Raw genomic sequence first — 23160 nt, forward strand, 5'->3', positions numbered from 1 at the left:
AACTCACTTTTTGTTGTGGTGTTCAGCTGCTTCAGTGATTCTGTTTTTATCTTATCAATGGTGGCAAAACAACATCCTTACGTGGTTCTCTTCAGTCTCAGGAATAGAAAGAAGTCACAAGGGCCATGTCTGGTGAATTCAGTGGATGAGGCAACATAACAATTTTTTGCCAAAAAATCATGAACAAGCTTTGAGGTGTGAGTGGGAGCATTGTCATGATGCAATTTCCATGAGTAGTTTTGCCACTATTATGGTCATTTTCTTCAGATTTCTTCACGCAAATGGCACATAACTTCAAAGTAGTATTCCTTATTGAGCATATGAGCGTAAGGCAGGAACTCATGATGCACTAGTCCATTATAATCGAAGAAAACAGTGAGAAACACCTTACATGTGATCAAACTTGTAGAAATTTTTCTGGGCTTGGCTCTTCAGGCAGTTTCCGTTGGGACAATGGGGCCTTGGTTTTGATGTCATACCCTTATACCCATGTTTCATCACCTATTATAATCTTCTTTAGCAGTTCTGGATCAGTGTCAACCTAATTCAGCAATTCCTGAGTGATGTCATTTTTGGTCAAAATTCAACAAAATTCAGAGTTTAGCACTACAAATTTCATTACCAAGTCATCCAAAAGAATGGTCTGGCATGAGCCAGAGGATATGCTGACATCATCAGCAACTTCTCTGATGGTGATTCAGTGATTTTCCAGAAAAATTTTCCTTATTTCTTCCATATCGTCGTCAGTAATTGATGTGTTAGGGTGTAAAGGACAGTCGTTGTCTTCAATGTCTTCTCAGTCCTCTTTGAAATGTTTATACATTTCGTAAACTCTTGTCTTACTCGTAGTAGATTTACCACAAGGTACAGTCAACATATCAAATGCAGTGCTCCACCTTATTCCATTTTTTTAGCAAAATTTAATGGGGATTCTTTGATAAATTTTTTTCAAAAGTAAGTGTTTGCCATGCACTCAAAAACACAAGTAACCTTTTCAACTGTCAATAATAAACTAAATATTCAAGACAACTGAAAATGCAAATATAGGTCAGAAACATGTGTACCAACAAGATAAAAAATATTTTGATAGTTGGATGTATAAAGCTGATGAAATTAAAAAATTCTTGTTACTTTTTGATCACACCGCATACTTGTATGAGGTTATTCAGATACAATATTTTCTTTCTGTGTGCTGAGAGTAATCAAAGTCAACTTGAGTGCTAAATCTGAACATTAAGTATTAAGATTACTGACATAACCATTGTACAGGGGAGCAGTCAAAGTGATATGAGACAGATGGCAAAAAAGTAAGTAGTTTTTTATTATTTCAAGAGAAATCACCATAACTGGTAATATATTTATCCCACTGAGACAAGAGGGTCAAAGCCTTCATAGAAAAATGTTTGTTATTGGCTATGGAACTTTTGATCATACCCACACATTCACTCCTTCGCCCAAAGCAAATCAATGGCCACAAATATCTTTCTTCAGGGCTCCAGAAGTATGGAAATAATATGGGGAGAGACTGAGCCTATACAGATGGTGTGTAAGGGCTTCCCAACAAAACTTCTGCAACATAGTTGAAACAACTTTCACTTGACCCCCGTGGACAACATTTCCTCAAGCCTCTTCAGGAAAATAAAGTAAACATATTTAATAAATACTTCCTGGAAGTAGCTCCGCAGATACGCATAGACAGTTCAAGAGATAAAGTAATAGAACATACCTGAAAATAAATACATACAGCCGGATATTCAATCCATTCCCCACCAAAGAAATTAAGAGCATAATTAACTGTTTCAATAGCATAAAATATCAAGCCTTGATAATTTCTCAAGCAAATTACTAAGAACGTGTTCTTTGTAATGCAATAAATTCAGTGACATATACAGTACATCACTGACATGGGATATATGTCTGAACAAGCTGAAATATGCTACTGTCATATTCCTTTACAGGAAAGATAGTAAGACAGACAATAATAATTACCAACCAGTTTCACAGATTACCTGCTTATTAAAGATTATTATGGCAAGAACAGTAACACAACTCTCCCAAAGTGAAATACTTCTTCTCAGTTTGAATTCTAAGTTTTCAACACAAATGCCATTTGTCAATTCATTAATCAGGTTCTACATAATTTAAATGAGAAAGTATTACTATCTGGTATTTTCTGTGACTTGACGAAAAACATTTGATTGTGCAGTTTACAATATTCTCTTTGAGTCTGGGAGTAACAAAGCACTGTAACATACCTTTATACTTAAAGAAATTGACAAACTGTCCACCTTCCCTTACTACACTACCACAGATACTTAATTTTACATTTGCTGAACAGAATCTTCCTTCAACATAAAAACCATACTCCCACAGTTACCATTAATTCCATAGCTAAGCCAAACTCAGTTAAAATTATTAATACAAAGGAATTCAGAAATCTGGAGCTGGTCTGAAACACAACGGCATTTATCTATTTCACGGCTATGGCAAAATTACGCAGGATCCTCTCTATAAATGCAACTTCTGCTTCTTTATTTGTTTAATCTTCTTATATACTCCTTGAATAATCTAGTTCTGACATTCAGATTTCCATATGATTCACTTTTTACTTTAAATTTCATAATTTTTCTTCTTTATGTCCTGCAATACTCCTTTCAGCATTTTATCGATTTGATCCATTTTCAATTTGTGAACTCACTTTGTTATTTGCTGTCCTCATTCCTGCTTTCACTATAAAAATGACAGGTCTTCACCAATCATCCTAACATCCCTCAGGTCAATCTCTGACTTTATATGAAGGGCAGTTCACACAAAATCATTTCTCTTTCCTATACAACATTTCAAATAATTTCTTCAGTACTTTCGTAGCTTTTAACTAAATGACACAGTAACTCCCCTTCCCATACCTTCTCCCTCCACCCCTTCTCCTCCCTCCACCCCTTCTCCCCCCTCACCCTTCTCCTCTGTTCCCTCTCCTCCGTGTATAGTTGCCAGCCTTCACTAAAAGTGTTCCTTTTAAATAATTTTCTATTTCCTTTCTCTCTGTCCGGTCCCTCCATTATCTTGATAATCATTTGAAACATAATTCTTTTTCTCAGCTTATTTCTTTTATTTTACTTGTCAGACTTTTCAATTTTAATGCATTCTGGTGAGAAGTTCTCATGCTTGACTTGTCACATGACTGCAACATGCTCTCTTGCATTATTGAATTTGAATCTGGTCTGTTACAATCTGCTGATGCTAGTGACTTGAACAAAGAAACATCAAGCTAAAAAAAAGTTGAATCTGAATCTGCTTTCCCATTTGTGTGTGTGTGTGTGTGTGTGTGTGTGTGTGTGTGTGTGTGTGTGTGTGTGTGTGTGTGTAACATTTTGCACAATGCAATAACTTGAAAATACTTTTGCTTGCAAAGATCTGAAAGTTAACAAAATGTATTTGATAAAATAACCCTTCCTTTGGTTAATATTTGTGACACAAACATTACATAAATCTGGACTCCTGTTTACCAGCATGTAATAGAGATAACCAAATATAGGGGGATGCTGCCAACACCAGGCTGTTGGTTCAATACAAAGAGACTGCAAAGCAAATAAACTGACAATGATTTCTAGTCTACAGAACAAACAGCAAAAATGATTAGAAATAGAACAAAAGTTTTTTGAGATGGAGCAGCATCTCAGATTTCATACAAAATTTAGGTGGAATTGAATTCAATCCCTGTCTGGTCATCATATTTTAGGCTTTTTATTATTTCTTCTTCTTTGTATTAGGAAACATTTTCTACATATTTTTGCTGCAATATTATGTGGGTGGAATTTCAAATGAAGTTACAAAATCCAGTAAAGACATATTTTCACCATTCACAGACCAAAGCCTATTTCCACATTCACTGATATGACTTTTGCATACTGCTTGTCTGACCAACTCCACACACTGAAATGTCCTTTAGAACCAGAATATGTTAGGTGACTTTCAGTTGGTAGACATCCCATTCTTGAACTACTGCATCTAAATCAATATCTTATGTCTAACAATGAAAAATAATCCATTTTTGACAATATAATGTAATTGGATGGAAAAAAAATCTTATCACCACGAAGCAGAAAGAGAACACACATATCAAAAAAAAGTTTTACCTATGCAAGATTTTGGAGCCAAGGCCTCCTTATTCTGGCAGAAGAGTTGAAGGGGAAGGAGGAGGGGTGAAGATAAAGGACTGGAGATGTTTAGGAAAACAGGAAGAGTTCGCAAAAGTCACCCAGAATCTTAGATCAAGGGAGACTTACCGGACAGGATGATAAGAAAAAGACTAATTGTTGGTCCTTTTCATACCATCTGATATGTCTCCCCTGACCTGAGGTTGTGGGTGACTTTTTCGAACTCTACCCCTTTTCCTAAGCCTGTCCAGGTCTTTTCCTTCACGCCTCCTCTCTCCCCTTCAACCCTTCTGACAGAAGAAGAGTCCACTGGCTCTGAAAGCTTGCATATGTAAAACCTTCCTTTATATGTATGTCCTCCTGCCACTGCTTGGTCAGCAGACTTAATATCTTATGTCTGGTATCCTACCACAGCTTACAGGTGAAATAACACCAGAAAGTAGGCTGGATCTGAATAATATATTTGAAATATGTCTCAACAGTGAATATGCAATGGGCGTGGTCACACAGTGCTATGATTACTAAATAACAGTTTTGGAGTGTAGACTGAAATCTATTTTTTGTCTCACTGCTCATTTCTTCATGTTAAGCTACACATTCTAAAATCATGTGACTGCTTATAAAATACACACAAACAACTCCCCCCCCCCGCCCCCGCCCACACACACACACACACACACATATTTTCTAGATAATCATTTTCCATAGCACCAATTCTGTGCTAGCAATAGCAGTTTCTTGCTCACATCTACGTGTAAAAACCAATATCTTATTTTTTTAAAAATATGACAGTTACAAACAAGTTCCCAAAGAAATTATCTGCCACAACATAATTACTGACACATTAATCAAAATACTGACAAACAATACTATCAATTTAGTACACTCAAACAAGTTACCTTCTGGAAAATATCATGAATTAACACAGTTGATACATACCTCAGTAAAAACAGATGATGCTGTAGACCAAGACAGACAAGGAACTAGTACAATAGGCTTTGGCCAATTTGTAGCTGCCAGTGATGCCATCTGATTTCAATGCAAAAGCATTTTAAATATTTATTGGAATTTGATTAAACAGGTTCAAACATATAAATTTTTTAGCAAGATGACATATGACTACTGGAAGCACTAACAAAAGCTGCTGAAAGGCAGTCTCAACTGTATTTTACTTTAGAATACTTTACAAGGTTATGAACTTACCTGCATATAGACTCATGGTAATTATAAATGTAAAAAACTGATATTTCATAGCAAATCAAGCAGGTATAATCACATACGATGCCCACAGGGTCTCTTGCTTATCAACTGATGGAATAACAATCATATTCAAACAAATCTAATCTGATTTACTCCTCAGAATTGGCTGACTTCGGGATTAAAATATTCCATTCCACACGATGTGTAAGTCATCAGTGGGTACAAGCAAAAAGATAATACAAGAGACAGCACTTAGTCTCAGAAACAAGAGAGCAGCAGATCAATTTACAACACAACAAGGCAGGCAAGGAAGAATGTTATTAACGACCGTATGACCCAGAAAGAGCAGAGAAAGAAAACCACAAGAAGGAAACATTCAGGAATATTGTGAATGCTGCATAAGAACTCTACTGTTTGAAGTTAATTAAGTTTTTGCAGAAAATTTTCACAAACTAAGGATAAGAAAACAATAGTTTACTGAGTTTGTTGTAACACAGTAAAACATTGTTTAAAGAGTGGGTATTCTGTTACAGAAACCACTTCTCTACAGAAAACAAATTATTTTTAGGTACTAATGACAAAAATGGTTTACAAGCATCAGAATCCAATTTTTCAGAAACAACGGGAAACTGCATTAATGCCTGGTTCTATAAAAGGTTTCTGGTATATGCTTAGGAGTGTTTCTAAGTCCATTAATTTATTAAAGAAAACAATGGAAACTTCAGGTAGGGATATTAACAAGGTGGAAAAAGACAGAATGTTATTTAGCGTGAAGAAGAAAGACAGGCACAATTAAAATACACTCACATGAAGCTTTCGGCCACAGTCTTCATCAGTATAAATGAGACACGTACAATTCACACAGACAAGCAAGCACACCGCATCCACCATCTCGGGCCGGAATGCAACTATCATGTGGGATGTAAGCAGCAACCTGGAGGAGGCAGAAAAGGGTAAAGGATAGTAGTGTATGGAGGTGGTGGTGGTGGTGGTGTGGGGTGGGGGGTGGGGGGGAGGGGGGGGAGGGGGAGGGAGAGGGAGAGAGAGAGAGAGAGAGAGAGAGAGAGATGAACGCTGTCTGGTGGTGTTCTGTCACCCACCCAATCTCCACAACATCCTATTTCACCCCTATGCCACTCCCAATCCAAACCCTTTACCACGAGGATCATATTCCTGCGGCAGACCCAGGTGCAAATCTGCCCAATGCATGCACCCAGCACTTCCTACTCTTGATCTGTCACAGGTTTAACCTACCTCATCAGCGGCAGAGTCACCCATGAAAGCAGCCATGTCATTTACCAGCTCTGCTGAAATCATTGCACAGCTTTTTATATTGACATGATTACCAATCAGCTGTACACCAAGGTGAACACCCGTCGTCAAACTGTGGCCAAGAGCAAAGACCACCCAGTACAACAACATGCAGCTGAATGTAACACACTTGATTTCAATGGCTGCATCACTACCGCACCAACAGCTTTTCTGAACAGTGCAGATGGGAGTTATCTTTACAATGCATTCTCTGTTCCCGTAATTATCCTAGCCTCAAACTATGGTAACATACTGTCCCTGCACCCTCCACCCAACAGTTTCCACCCCTTCTGTCCTATCATCTCCTCCCTATTCTCATCTCCCACCCCATTTATTTGCAGCCCTTTGCCAACTCATCCACCCTCTTTCCTGACTCTTCTCATTTTTTGTTCCTTTTTATTCCACCTCCCAGCCCCACAACCTCCTGACACTGTGCCTTTTGGAGTCTAGTCCCTGCACATTCAAGCAGACAGTATTCGTCTCTCTCCCCACCCATACACTAATATCCCTTCCCCTACCCTGCCCCCTCCAGATTGCTGCTTGCATCCCACATGATAGTTGCATTCCGACGTGACATGCTGGAGCTAGCGGTCATGTGTGTGTGAGGTGTGCTTGCTTGTGTGTGAGTGAGTGAGTGGTGTGTGTATCTCTTTTACTGATTCAGACTGTGGCCAAAAGCTTTATGTGAGTGTCTTTTAATTGTGCCTGTCTGCAACTTGGCGTGTCTTCTTCATGGTAAGTAGCAATCTGTCTTTTCCTACATCATTAATGTATTAGAGCAGTATTTTCTTATTGAATTACAAGAATTATTAAAGGAGAAGTATAAAAATACAAGCATCAAAGGTATTAGTATTGTGCTAAAAAGTGTCAATATTATAAGCAAACTGTTACAAAAGATAGTGGGCACACAGCAAATAATGACTAAGCAAGGTGTTCAGAAATTATATATTTTTGTATTAAGTACACAATCAATGCTGGTTAACTGGAAGCATGTAAAAGTCAATAAGGAGTAAATCTCTATGGTTTTAAATATGCAATGATACCTCAGAAATCCTCTCAGCACAGTAAATTATGGTCAGCAGTTAAAGTGTTGTACCTGTGTCAGAAAAGAATTATTACTGCGGTTACATTAGTGTTGCTTTCAAATTTAAGGCAATGAAGTGCATGGCCAGAAGCCAAAGGTAACATTTTAATTAAAGAAGGACAAGCACATTTTCTTCTCTTTGCAGAAGGGTCCTTGACACAGTAACTTTTCTCAACTTTTGGAATAAACTTTTCTCAGTAGTGTATCAACCCAGCAGGCTCTCTTCCTTTCAGTTCTTCTTGCTCCCTGGTTCAGCAGGAGTTCCATGTGTGACATCTAAACACAGATGCTAATAACTATGCACATACATGAAACACCTAATTCCACTGTATAAGTTTGACACTTGAGAAAAGCTGGAATTGAACTTAAAAGAAAAAGGAAGTTCAGAGATACTCTTGTTCACCAACAATAAATATTACCTCCATGAGTTTAAAAATTAAAAACAGATATGCATATGAACCAGCACAAATTAGAGGAAATGTACTTATTGTGTCACATACATAGGCATTATTATAACTGAAAGACTCAGCAGAAATATACAGTTTACAAGTTTAATCTTAGATGTTGAAAGTTTTGCACATTGAGCTCTACAAGCCACTAAAGAATATTGTAAAAAAATATGTGAAAGGAGCTCCAAATAATAGTAAAGCAGCTTGGGAAGATATAAAACAAGATAAGTCCTCCAAGTAAGTATGTGAAGGCTTGTATGAGACAAGAAAACTTAATGATTATTATGAATCCTTAATGAGTGAACCTGGAACAGAATGAAGGAGGCTGCAGAGAGTGCAACCGTTAGCAGGGCCCTCTGATAGGCATAGTCATCTTCTTTTTTCAATAAATCTGTCGTCAGACAGGTGTCAACTAGATGTCCTACATATCTAACTGTCCAGAGCATCTTCCTTCATTTGGTTGTAACTTCTTCCTCTCTTCACTTATGTTGGCATTCCAAATCTTCTTCTTCCTGCGCCTCTCCTTCCTTCTACTTTTCTCTTTGTGATCCTCTGTAGTAAAAAATTCCTATGTAATTTGTGTCCCATCAAAGGTATTTTCCTCTTTTGATTTTCCTCTTCTCTCAGGAAGTTCCTCTCCTCACCTATCCTGCTCAGTATCTCCTCATTTCTCATTCCATCGATCCATTCTTCTCCATAACCACATATCAAGACTTTCTAAATATTTTTGCTCTTTCTCTCTGACTGTCCACATTCCAGGATGATAAGACACCACACTCCACACAAAACATTAGAAAAATTTCTTCCTAAGTGTAATAGGGATCTTCTGGCTGTCAGCAAATCTTTCTATCTGCCAAACACTCCCTTTCCCATGGAGATTCTGCATTTCACTTCATCAGTACAACTTCTGCTGAAGTTATCAAGTTTCCCAAATACTGATGTTACTGAAACCATTCTAGTACCATTCCACTATGTTATTTTCTTTTCCTATTCTCGTCACTTTGGTCTTGCCAATGTTCAGTTTCATTCTAAACTCTTTACCCACACTTACAATATTCTCCATCATTACCTGGAGCTCTTCTTCCATTTCTGCTAGCACCGTCATATCATCAGCATATTTGATGGTTTTTATTCTTTCTCCTTCCACTACAAGTCCTTTTCATTTTTCCAAGGCCTTATTAGGGATATTATAATACCCATAAATATTTAATTATATTGTTGATAGAACAATGCACTTGATATGCAGTGTATTAAGTTCTGATTTTAAAAAATGTTTTCATATTTGAGCTTTTTTTTCATTCTTTTAGACAATGGAAGATGGCACAGCACTCAAAAAGTATGATAAATAATTCATCCTGTGTTACTAACCCATCTCTATTGTGCAGTAGTCATGAACATACTTGAACCACTCGTAGATATGCAGTTAAGTAATTAGACTGAGAAACAATTGGTTCAGTGTGTATATATCTTATTAGAGTTCCAAATACCCGGAGGGGTCAACCATCAGTCAGTCCTGGCTATTTATTTATATATTTATTTATTTTTGTTCAATTATCACTTCATCTCTTGCAAATGTGAAAAATGCTAAGTTGTACCAGGGTTTAAATGCCATAATAAGCTGTAGCACTCATGTCTCTCGCCTCCCAATAACTTGTTGAGTAAGTCAGTTCATAGGATGGGTAGGGGAAGTCAAGGATACATCAGCTTGACTAGGATTACATCCAGTAAAGCAGTGTTCAAACCAACCTTTAGGTTGATGACAACTTTACCATACCTTTTGATAACATGACTTTCTCTGTACAATCTGTTGGTTTTCAAATGGGTAAAAGTACACTACAGATGTTCTGGAAATTGCTTATCTAACTTTTACAGCAATAGGAAATAAAAATATGGTGTCAATTGCGTAATGTAATCAAAATGAGGCCTTTTATAACATTTGTTTTGGCATCTTACTATAAAAACTGGATTTAACAATGTACATAGTTTCAAATTAGGATTAATTTCTTGCCACCTGAAAAATAATATACAAGATGTTTCAGTCAGAACCAAACATCTCTCATCACATGACATAGGCTTTCATGGCCAGTATTTGTAATATTGCTGATATAAGGCCATGGTGTGAGGCATAATTCTCTGCCTAACTTTTATGGTGATGAGGATGAAATAATGATGAGGACAACACAACACCCAGTCCACGAGTAGAGAAAATCTCTAACCCAGCCTGGAATCGAACCCAGGCCCACTGCATGGGAGGCAAGCACATTACCACTCAGCTAAGCAGGCGGTCTTGCTAAACTCACAGTGTCAGAGAAATAAATCTGGTTTCCTTGTCCTGGTGCATGGTCTGCTATTGCTGATTTATACACCTTGCCCAAGAGACAGTTGCAATGTCTCAGGTTTTCTCAGTGTGACTGGTTAATAGTAACCTCCATGTGTTCAGGTGAGTTCTTGTTCCCATTTTCCCCACAATATTTCAATGACCAACCCAGCCACCTTCTTCAGGTGCTGCAAGTTTTGTTATTATGGGCATGTTCTACCTTAACTCAAACCACACTGGGCTGTTGTTAATTTCACATTGCCATTTACAGATGCGTTTGATTTCCGACATGCACTGCACCTTTTGATGCTTTTTTCTTTTACAAAGCATGCACTGATACTCTGTGAAAAACAAATTCCCTAAGTGTTTCCCAGCTCTGATAGATGTAATGGTTGGCAAGATTTTAACAAATTGAGTGACAGACCCCAAGCATTATTTAAATTGAAACCTCCATCCCTGTTTATTACATTTTCTGATATCTTTATTTCAACAGACTCTTTAATTATGCCGGACCACAAATTTGGCATTTGCACCACAATACGGGTCTCATCACATTTCATTTCATGATTTTATTAGAAGCAGTCCTCGGTGACAGCTGATCTTTCCAGTTATTATAGCCAAGTGTGTAGCTGATTTTCCTTGCATCTTTCCTCAAATGTTCTGATAGTCTGCCCTATGTACAACGTGCATCTGGAACATAAGTACCATTTTGATCTACCACCATCATAGCACTAGTGTCGCAGTTCTGCACATCTGCACTTGTTTCTTTGGTTCATTATCTTCCCACGACACCATTACAGCCCAACTGTGTTGTCTTTACATTTCTTAGTGATCATTCAAAATATTTAAGACAATCTTTGAGCCCGCCAACTGTGAAGTGCGTTCTGTAGTATGGTTATTGAATACAAAGAACTTTATTCCAGTAAATTCATTGTCAACTTGTGGAGCTTTGTGGTGAAAATATATTGACTGATGGAACAGTGAGAAAGTGGGTGAGACAATTCAATAATGGACGAACCAATGTTCATGAGGAAGCATGGAGTGGGCAGCCTTGTGTTCTTAATAATGGTCCAGTTGACAAAGTGAATGAGAACATTCATGAAAGCAGATGGTTCACAATAATAATGCTTTGTGATGAGTTTCCACAAATTTCAAAATCTGTTTTGCATGATACTGTCACAAACTGCTTAAATTTTCACGAACTGTGTTCCTGTTTGGCTCTGAAAATGCTTGCAGATGTGCACAAAATGAAGCAACTTGGCAGTGCTTTGACATTTCTTACCTGATACAGTGTTGAGGGAAATGAATTCTTAAACAATATTGTGACCAGTGCTGAAACTTGTATTGTCATGTCACTTCAGAATCAAAACAACAGTTGATAGAGTGGAGGCACTCATGACCAAAACAATGTTGTTAGCACAAAAAAAATCATGTGAACTGTGGGACAGACAGGAGATTCTGCTCTTTGAGATCCTCCTCAGAGGTCAAACTGTCAATACGGTACGGCATTGTCAAACACTGAGAAAACTTCAACGCTCAATTCAAAACAAAAGGCATGAAAAGCTCACTCAAGGCATTGTGTTGCTTCATGACAATGTACATCTCCATCCTGCTGGTTTCACTCAAAACCTTATTCAACAATTCGATTGGGAGCATTTCTATCACCCATCGTACAGCATCGGCCGTGCCTCTTCTGACTTCTACTTGTTCTTCAAGTTGAAGTGGATTTTGGAGGAAGGCTCTTTGACATTGATGATGACACAAAAAAATGTAGTCAGCAGCGGCTGTCTTCAGTGGTGGCATCTTTCTATGAAGAAGGCATACAAAAGTTGGTTTCCCACTACGGCAAAAATCTGAACAATGGTGGCAACTAATCAGAAAAGCAGTTTAAGAAATGTTCTTTCTTGTAAAAATAAATTTTGATTTGAAAAAAAGGTTTTATAAGTTTTTTTCCAGAACAGTACTTACTTTCCAGACAGGACTCTCTAAGACATGCCACATTCACATGGGATGTGATACCCACCTGGCTATCAGAGATATAAATCACCTTTCACATTACAAAGAATACTTTTTATCTTAGTTGAAGGGGGCAAAATACACTGGATGGCATGTTTCCTTAGGAGTCTACCAAGCTTTCTGGATATTGAAACAGTAATAATCAGATGAGCAAGTTTTGGCTTCTCTTCCTTAGTCTCAGTCTCACACTTTCTCTCAGGTGTTACTGATTTTTGACTGCATCACCATGTTTCCTTAGGAGTCTAGTGGTCTTTCTGGATATTAGGCCAGTATTAAGCAGATAAACAAGTTTTGGCTTCTCTTCCTTGGTCTCTGTCTCACCCTCTCTCTCAGGTGTTACTGATTTGACTGCATCACCAGTTCAAATTGATGTTATGAGTACACATTCCTTCAGAACAGCAGTTGTAGGTGTTGTAATGTTCTGGTGAGGCTCTCCTATTCTGAAAGTGCTCTAGCTCTATGGACCACAGTCTTTAGCACCGAATTTCTTTGTTGTGGATGGTGATGGCTAGAGGAGTGGAGACAAAAGAGTATGAGTGTCAAATTTCTATATACTGTGACCCAGGAATCCAGCCGGTCTTCCTTTAACTACTATGTTAAGGAAAGGTAGTTGGTCCACTTTTTAAAGTTCTATTATGATTTTTATATTACTATGGACAGAGTTTACATGTTCCAGGAACTCTTGAAGCAGAAAATGGAAACAACAACTTAGCTGAGTATCTGGAAGCTCACTATTAATTGCTCTTTTGTTTCTTGATGAGTGTATTAATTTCTTTAGTAGTTCCTATGCACGCTTGGCCACAAGCGCATAGGATTTTATATATTCCTGATGTGGCAAGTTGTGGGCATAGCCACAGATGAAATACACATAGAATCAGCCAGAATTTTGCTTAGGGGCAAAGAAATAATTTAATGAAAGGTGAGATGAAAGCTCTCTGAGATTTAAATGCTGATAAAGATATTGTAATTCTTCCAACAGATAAAGGCAGTGCTACATGGTACTGAAGAAAGAAGACTCCCACAGTAAAATTCAGGATTTATAAGAACCAGAAAGATATAGATAACAACTTCTGTTCTCAGGGTAATGAATAAGCAATGGAGGTCTCTTCAATTTCTCCCACTGACAAGAAAGGTCTCTTCAAGTCAGAAGCATTGCCACCAAGATTGTATGGTTATCCCACAAATTCACAAGCAGAGCATTCCATTGAAACCGAATGTTAGTGCCACTGACTTTATGACGTGGGGTTGCCAAAAACTTAGTCACTCTCCTACAGCTATTTATAGAAAAAAAACTGACACTCATATTATAAGTTCTGGTCATTTTATCAAAAAATCAAATTGCTTCAGACTCAGTCCAAGTGATATTATGGTCAGTTTTGATGTTGTATCACTGTTTACTGTGGTTCCTCTTAATAAGGTGATGTCACTGTTGGAAAGTATTTTCGCAAAGGATACAGTAGATCTCTTTAAGCGTTGTCTCATGTCAACTTACTTTCAACGGGTCAACAAATTCTATGAGCAAACTTATGGTGTGGTTATGGGGAACCCACACAGCAGAGTCGTAGTGAATTTTTACATGGAAAAATCTGAAAAAGTGGCCCTTCAGACGATGAAGAAGAAACCCTCATCTTGGCTTCAGAATGTGGATGATGTTTTCATTATCTGGTCTCATCCAGAAAAACAACTCTCTGCATTTCTAATTTTTTGAACGATATTAATTGTTACATAAAGTTCAATATGGAAAAAGAGAGAGACTGCCAAATTTCATTTTTGAATTTACAGGTAATTAGAAAACATGACACAACTTCAGGATATAAAGCCTACAGGAAGCCCACTCACTCAGATAGATACCTTAACATAAATTCCTATCACCATCCTGAGCAGAATAGAAGAGTGATCAAAACACTGACAGACCAAGCTAAAAGAACCTAGGAAGCACAGTACTTGGAGGACAAGCTCGATCATTCAAAATGGCCTTCATAAGATATGGCTATGGTGACAAAGAGATAAATAGGGTGCTACATCCTCAAAGGTCTAGTTTCTAATGAAAAAGAACCAATAGAGTTTCTAATGAAAAAGAACCAACTAAAGAGAAAGTTTTCCTTCCATTTGTAAAAAATATCACAGATTGCATCATCAAGGTACTCAGAAAACAAAAAACTGATACACTGTTTAGACCAACAAGAAAGGTGCGCAAATATTTGAACACTGCAGAAATACATAAAATCTCATGCACTTGTGGCCAATTGTTCATAGGAACTACAAGAAGAAGCTTAAAATCCGCCTCAAGGAATACAAGAGCAATTGCTCCCTGGGCAAGATGGTTAAACCAGCAGTGTCAGATGATTCACTAGGACTAAAAAACAACAAAATTAATTTATCTGACATTGCAGTTTCAGCAAGATCTAATAACAACTTGTTCGGATGTACAGAGAGGCTTTGAGACTCAATAGCACATAAACAATTTCAATAGAAAAGGAGGAGGATTGAAATTTGATGAGTTGAGGGATCTGGTGCTAAATAAAACAAACAGTGTAAGCTCTTCCCCACTACAAGCTCCACAGCATGTACCTGCAGGGCTCCGTGATATTAGGCAGTGGTCTGTTAATGTCATGAATCAATCGTTGGGTAGATACATATAAACAGTTCAGCTTGCTTGAGTCTGAAACAGCTTTCTGAGTCATTAAAGCCTCTGATGAAGTCTCCAGCAGGGGAAGAGGAAATGTCAAGCAGAGAATTATGCCTAGGGCCACAGCTTTATGTCCATACACTAAATATCAGAAATATACACACTCTCTCTATTGGCTGAAATTAGTATCGGTGATCCACAGAGTTCTATTCTTGAGCTGCTGTTTTTCAATATGTTTATAAATAGCCATGGACCTTGTCATTGGTGGGGAGGCTTGCATGCCTCAGCGATACTGAATGCTGTAACATAGGTGCAACCACAATGGAGGGGTATCTGTTGAGAGACCAGACAAAGCTCTACTTCATGAAGAGGGGCAGCAGCCTTTTCAGTAGGTGCAGAAACAACAGTCTGGATGATTGACTGATATGGCCTTGTAAAATAAACCAAAACAGCCTTGTTTTGCTGGTACTGCAAACAGCTGAAAGCAAGAGCAAACTACAGCTGTAATTTTTCTAAAGGGCATGCAGCTCTACTGTATGGTTAAATGATGATGGCATCCTCTTGGGTAAAATATTCTGGAGGTAAAACAGTCCCCATTTGGGACTCCAGGCAGGGACTACTTAGGAATATGTCATCCCCAGGAGACAAAACTGGCATTTTACAGGTTGGAATGTGGAATGTTAGATTCCTTAATTGGGCAGGTAGGTTAGAAAATTTTAAAAGGGAAATAGGTAGGTTGAAGTTAGATATAGTGGGACTTAGTGAAGTTCGGTGGCAGGAGGAAGAGGGCTTTTGGTCAGCTGTATACAGGGTTCTAAATACAAAATGAAACAGCTCTATTGCAGGATCAGGTTTAATAACAAATATGAAAAGAGGCATGTTGGAAAGCTACAATCAACAGTATAGAGAATGCCTTATAGTAGCCAAAGTCCACACATAGCACAGTAGTACAAGTTTATATGTCAACGAGCTCTGCTGATGAGGAAGAGATTGAAGAAATGATGAAGAGATAAAAGACACTATTCAGATAGTTAACAGTGATGAACCATGGACCTTGCCATTGGTGGGGAGGCTTGCGTGCCTCAACAATACAGATAGCCGTATCGTAGGTGCAACCACAACAGAGGGGTATCTGTTGAGAGGCCAGACAAACGTGTGGTTCCTGAAGAGGGGCAGCAGCCTTTTCAGTAGTTGAAAGGGCAACAGTCTGGATGATTGACTGATCTGGCCTTGTAACACTAACCAAAATGGCCATGCTGTTCTGGTACTGCGAACGGCTGAAAGCAAGGGGAAACTACAGCCGTAATTTTTCCCGAGGGCATGCAGCTTTACTGTATGATTAAATGATGACGGTGTCCTCTTGGGTAAAATATTCCGGAGGTAAAATAGTCCCCCATTCAGATCTCCGGGCAGGGACTACTCAAGAGGGCGTTGTTATCAGGAGAAAGAAAACTGGCATTCTACGGATTGGAGCGTGGAATGTCAGATCCCTTAATTGGGCAGGTAGGTTAGAAAATTTAAAAAGGGAAATGGATAGGTTGAAGTTAGATATAGTGGGAATTAGTGAAGTTCGGTGGCAGGAGGAACAAGACTTTTGGTCAGGTGAATACAGGGTTATAAATACAAAATCAAATAGGGGTAATACAGGAGTAGGTTTAATAATGAATAAAAAATAGGAGTACGGGTAAGCTACAACAAACAGCATAGTGAACGCATTATTGTGGCCAAGATAGACACGAAGCCCACACCTACTACAGTAGTACAAGTTTATATGCCAACTAGCTCTGCAGATGACGAAGAAATTGATGAAATGTATGATGAGGTAAAAGAAATTATTCAGGTAGTGAAGGGAGACGAAAAGTTAATAGTCATGGGTGACTGGAATTCGAGAGTAGGAAAAGGGAGAGAAGGAAACATAGTAGGTGAATATGGATTGGGGCTAAGAAATGAAAGAGAAAGCCGCTGGTAGAATTTTGCACAGAGCATAACTTAATCATAGCTAATACTTGGTTCAACAATCATGAAAGAAGGTTGTATACATGGAAGAAGCCTGGAGATACTAAAAGGTATCAGATAGATTATATAATGGTAAGACAGAGATTTAGGAACCAGGTTTTAAATTGTAAGACATTTCCAGGCACAGATGTGGACTCTGACCACAATCTATTGGTTATGAACTGTGAAGAGTTTGACAGTGCACTGAAAGACCTAAGTCGAAACAGGGCCCCAGGAGTAGACAACATTCCATTAGAACTAATGACAGCCTTGGGAGAGCCAGGCCTAACAAAACTCTACCACCTAGTCAGCAAGATGTATGAAACAGGCAAAATACCCTCAGACTTCTAGAAGAATATAATAATTCCAATTCCAAAGAAAGCAGGTGTTGACAGATGTGAAAATTACCGAACTATCAGTTTAATAAGCCACAGCTGCTAAATACTAACACGGATTCTTTACAGACGAATAGAAAAACTGGTAGAGGTCGACCTCAGGAAAGATCAGTTTGGATTTCGTAGAAATGATGGAACACGTGAGGCAATACTGAGAAAGGAGGATATAAGATGAACATCAACAAAAGCAAAACAAGGATAATGGAATGTAGTCGAATTAAATCGGGTGATGTTGCGGGAATTAGATTAGCAAATGAGATACTTAAAGTAGTAAATGAGTTTTGCTATTTGGGGATCAAAATATCTGATGATGGTTGAAGTAGAGAGGACATAAAATGTAGACTGGCAATGGCAAGGAAAGCATTGCTGAAGAAGAGAGATTTGTTAACATCGAGTATAGATTTAAGTGCCAGGAAGTCGTTTCTGAAAGTATTTGTATGGAGTGTAGCCATGTATGGAAGTGAAACGTGGATGATAAACACTTTAGACAAGAAGAGAATAGAAGCTTTCAAAATGTGGTGCTACAGAAGAATGCTGAAGATTGGATGGGTAGATCACATAACTAATGAGGAGGTATTGAATAGAATTGGAGAGAAGAGAAATTTGTGGTAATGAGGAGGTATTGAATAGAATTGGAGAGAAGAGAAATTTGTGGCACAACCTGACTAGAATAAGGGATCAGTTGGTAGGGCATTTCTGAGGCATCAGGGATCACCAATTTAGTATTGGAGGGCAGTGTAGAGGGTAAAAATCATAGAGGGAGACCAAGAGATGAATACACTAAACAGATTCAGAAGGATGTAGGTTGCAATAGGTACTGGGAGATGAAGCAGCTTGCACAGGATAGAGTAAAACGGAGAGCTGCATCAAACAAGTCTCTGGACTAAAGATCACACATCCACACACACATCGCTAGGGAAAAGATATATACCACCTACAAGAAAATTAAAAATGGCTTTGGAGAAAAGAGAAGCAGCTGTATGAATATCAAGACCTCAGATGGAAAACTTGCCTAAACAAAGAACGGAAAGCTGAAAGGTAGAAGGGGTACACAGAGGGTCTTCATACAAGGAAATGTACTTCAGAGCAATGTTATAGAAAAAGGAGAGGATGTAGATGAAGAGGAGGTGGGAGATATGACACTGCATGAAGAATTTGACAGCGTACTGAAAGACCTATGTCGAAATACGGCCCTGGGAGTAGATAACATTCTATCAGAACTACTGACAGTCTGTCAGAACTACTGATAGTCAGAGCTCTTCCATCTGGCTTGACTTTGAGAAGAATATAATAAGTCCAATCCCAAGGAAAGCAGGCGCTGACAGTATTACCAAACTATCAATTTAATATGTCATGGTTGCAAAATACTAACATTAATTCTTTATAGGGGAAATGAAAAACTAGTAGAAGCCAACCTCGGGGAAGATCAGTTTGGATTCCAGAGAAATGAAGGAATACATGAGGCAATATTGACTCTACGAGTTATCTCAGAAGAAAGGCTAAGGAAAGACAAATCTATGTTTACAGTATTTGTAGACTTAGATAAAGTTTTTGACAAAGTTCACTGTAATGCTCTCTCTGAAATTCAGAAGGTAGCAGGGGTAAAATACAGGGAGTGAAAGGCTATTTACAACTTGTATAGAAATAAAATGACAGTTATAAGAGCCAAGGGGCATGAAAGAGAAGCAGGGGTTGAGAAGGGAGTGAGATACGGTTGTAGCTTATCCGCAATGTACACTGAGCAAGTAGTAAAGGAAACCAAAGAAAAATTTGGAGCAGGAATTGAAGTCCAGGGAGGAGAAACAAAAACTTTGATGACTGCACATGACACTTTAATTCTATCAGAGGCAGCAAAGGGCTTGGAAGAGCAGTTGAATGAATGGGACAGTGTCTTGAAAGCAGGATATAAGATGAACATCATCAAACCAAAACAAGGATAATGGATTGCAGACAAATTAAATCAGGTAATGCTAAGGGAATTAGATTAGAAAATGAGACTCTGGAAGCAGTAGATGAGTTTTGCTATTTGGGCACCAAAATAAATGATCATGGCCAAGGTACAGAGGGTATAAAATATAGACTGGTAATGGCAAGGAAGGCATTTTTGAAAAAGAGAAATTTGTTAATACCAAGCATAGATTTCAGTGTTCGAAGTAGTAGAGGGAGACCAAGACATGAATACAGCAAGCAGGTTCTGAAGGATGTACAAGGGTCATTCAATAAGTAATACCCCATATTATTTTAAAAAGCCATTAACATACATAGATAAACATTCTTGTTGGTGTTCCACATTTGATGTTGTTCTGTGCACCAGTGAAATTTCGAACCATTCTGGCAGATGGCAGAGTCATAGCACAGTGTTAGAATGGCGTCTGCATAGGACTCACGTTACAAGCAGTGTGCTGTTATTGAATTCTTGTGTGCAGAAAAAGAAACTGTGGTGAACATCCATAAACATCTGTGTGCAGTGTATGGTGATGCTGCAGTTGATAGGAGTACAGTTGGGTGATGAGTATAGAAAGCTACAACCTCAGGATATGCAGAAACAGAGCTCCACGATCAGCCATGCTCAGGACGTTCTGTCACAGCCACTCCTCCAGACATGCTGACTTGTACAGATGTCATTATTCATGCCAACTGGCACATCACAACTTGACAATTGGCTCTACAGTTGTCGGTGAAGTGTGAGTGTGTCAGTCATACAGTGAAAACATGGCTATGCCTACAGGACAAGAGCTTTTACCAGCACAGAATACATGCTCTTCCACAACATTGGCATATGGCCACAGAACGTGGCATAGAAAAACAGGACAGGGACAAGATATGTTGACGTATATTGTCACCAAATTCTGACACTTAACAATAAATATGTTGTCGGGGGCTGGGAGGGGGGAGGGGGGGGGGGCATTTCTTACTGAACCACTCTTGTGTGTTGAAGTAGTTATTTGGTGATGAAGAGGCTTGCACACAATATATTAACATGGAGAGTTGCATCAAACCAGAGTTTGTATTGAAGATGACAACAACAACAGCATAAATGAGTTATTCCACGAAATGCAGTGCTTGACCAAAAAAGTGAACCACCTAAAAGACTTGGACAGATGTCAATATAACATCATGCATGTAGGTACCATTGGTGAGTATGTAGTTGATTCAAGTTGCAACTCTGTCTGACAAGTAGAATAGCCACCGGAGTGCATTAGTGTTGTTTGTGTTTAGTGTTGTTACCAGACCTGATAGGGTGTACAGAAGGTTTGAACAGCATCAAATGTTAAGTGACAACTGTGAAGGACACAGAGATGTCACGAACTAGTGTGAGACATCGCTATTAGCATCTGAAAAGAGTTTGAAAGTGTCATCACTTGGCCAGCTGGTTGAATTGTGCGATATCAAGATTAGGGTGTAATGGCGGCTCAATGTTGGACTGAATGGGAATGTGACGGCAAGCATTTTCGTCGTCAAGCTTCCAGTTCAGCATGTCTGACCATCACAAGAGAAGATTTCCCTTACTGTGCACCAGCCCTGTTGTATGCCAGGTATAACTTAACAGCTTTGCATCTGTGCCTGCAATATCAGAACAAGTAATGGACTCCTTGCAACATCCCGTATTATCCTGAACCATTGGTCAGAGACTAGAAGCAGAGAATTACTGTCCCATGTGTAGAGTGCCATTAACACCACAATACAAAAAGCTGCATTTGGAATGGTACTGTGATCAGGAAGGATGGACCACTGATGAATACCGTCACACTGTGCTCAGCTATGAATTGTAGTTTTTAACTATTCTAGATAATAATCATTTGCAAGTATGGTGGTAACCCCTTCTTTCACTGATATGGAGAGACACAGTAGTGTTACACTTGACATCATGGTATGGGGAGGTATGAGGTGTAACTTAAGGTCACACACTGGTAGTGTCTGAGGACACTGATGCTACAATACGACTTCTTGCTCCCTCATGAGTAACCCTTCATTTGACAGTATCATGGTGACATTTTTCAACATGACAATGCTTGTACATACATGGCATTTGTCTCTATGGAACATCTGCTTGATGTTGAGGTATTGCAATTGCCAGAAAGATACACAGATCTATCCCTGATAGAACTTGTCTCGAACCAACTCAGAGTCAACTTCGTCCCCGTGCCAGTATGGGGGACATATCGAGGGCCAATTGCAAAAGCTGTGGGCCTGTTTGCTTCAGGAGAGGATACAACAGATTTATGATATCATTCCCAATGAAATCAGTTCATGCATCCAGGCTAAAGGGTTCCAACTTCATACTGATAAGATCGTTTTTTGTAATTTTACTCAATTCGATAATCCACCTGTGGAGATTCATTTCATTTCCTTCTTCCCTTCTAGATGCTTCATTTTTTTTTTGTCTGGAGTGTATTACAGTCTGTCATCTGCCGTACAGATGATACAACTTTATTTACATCGTGTGATAAAATTTCAGTTCCTGATAACGTGATGCACAAACCACTGGGCTTAGTTATAAACCCCTTTGTAAACGAAACAAAATTCCAACACCTTCTGTTAGGTTAGTTTAAGAGCAGATGAAATTTGATGGAAATGGAACATATGTGCTTGCATTACTATGGAACTATTTTTTTATGATGTATTACACTGCTAAATTATCCAGCACTGCTACTGTGTGAAATTTGTCATAGATTAAGGATACAGTTCAAGGTTGAAAAATCAGTCACACATTGATCTGTCACAATAAATAGTACCTTGATAATGCAAACCATTTACTTCCTTTTTACCAGAACTTGTAGAAAAGTAAAGTAATAAAGTTTTAGGAATTCATACTGAGCCTTAACATAACTGGGAGAACATGTAATGTGTAAATCATTTGCTGTTCTATAGCATGTTTCTTTTTGTTGAATCATGGATTTGGTGGAGGTGATGAAATGTTCAAGCATTGATCAGCAGAATGACATCATAGATGGAGAAGCGGATGTCAGACTGAAGACCAGGCATCATTCAGCAAGAGAGAAAGAACACTCATTCAGTAAGCCGATGCCATGAAATATGCTAGCCAACATCCTTCAAAGCCAAACTTGCAATTTCTTACAGCTCACGCATGGCTTCTGGAGGTGCTGACTAAACAAGCAAACCAGGGCAAATGAGTCATTACCACCTAATGGCAATGTCTGGCTGTTTCTGCCTGTTATGGTTTCCGTGGTGGTAGTACTTCAATGGAAAAATAATAAGCAGCCGGCTCACTTATATCCCTCCCCCCCCCCCAAATCAGACCCTTATTCTTAGATATTTGTTGTATCCAGCAACATCCAAGGACATACAGTATGGCATGCAGCACATTCTATGCCAGCTGATGATAACAACTTGCAGCACAAACGGCACAACCATCCACCATAAATGGACTTTGCCACTGCGGTTGCAGGGTCTCACCTGAGCTGAAATATGCAGGCAGTCAACTTGTAGCTTCCACTCTGTTCGGGGGAATACATCACTTCTGTTCTGTTAGGTGAATACCTACTGTTGTTGTCGAACTTCCTGATGGGCTGTGAGTTTGAACCTGAGCCAGCTTGCTGCCCAGCTACAGTGTCATTGTCATCCAGCTTGTGCAGGCCTACAACA

The 23160-nt window shown here is 38.8% G+C and overlaps 1 protein-coding gene across 3 annotated transcripts in view; it reads right to left on the reverse strand.

Moving 5' to 3' along the window:
• Positions 1 to 23160, reverse strand: part of LOC126413337 (protein ABHD18) — a 189263-nt gene that overhangs the window by 113570 nt on the left and 52533 nt on the right. For 2 of the 3 annotated variants that reach the window (XR_007575367.1, XM_050083248.1), the window contains exon 6: positions 5097 to 5186. The exons of the other annotated variant lie outside the window; for it this stretch is intronic. Coding sequence is in view for 1 of the 2 variants with exons in the window: in XM_050083248.1 (XP_049939205.1) it covers positions 5097 to 5186 (90 nt within the window). In the remaining variant the exon portion in view is untranslated. The remainder of the gene's footprint in view (positions 1 to 5096; positions 5187 to 23160) is intronic. 3 annotated transcript variants of the gene reach the window in all.

This window comes from Schistocerca serialis, chromosome 7 (assembly GCF_023864345.2).
Source record: "Schistocerca serialis cubense isolate TAMUIC-IGC-003099 chromosome 7, iqSchSeri2.2, whole genome shotgun sequence".
NCBI classification, from domain to species: Eukaryota; Metazoa; Arthropoda; class Insecta; order Orthoptera; family Acrididae; genus Schistocerca; species Schistocerca serialis.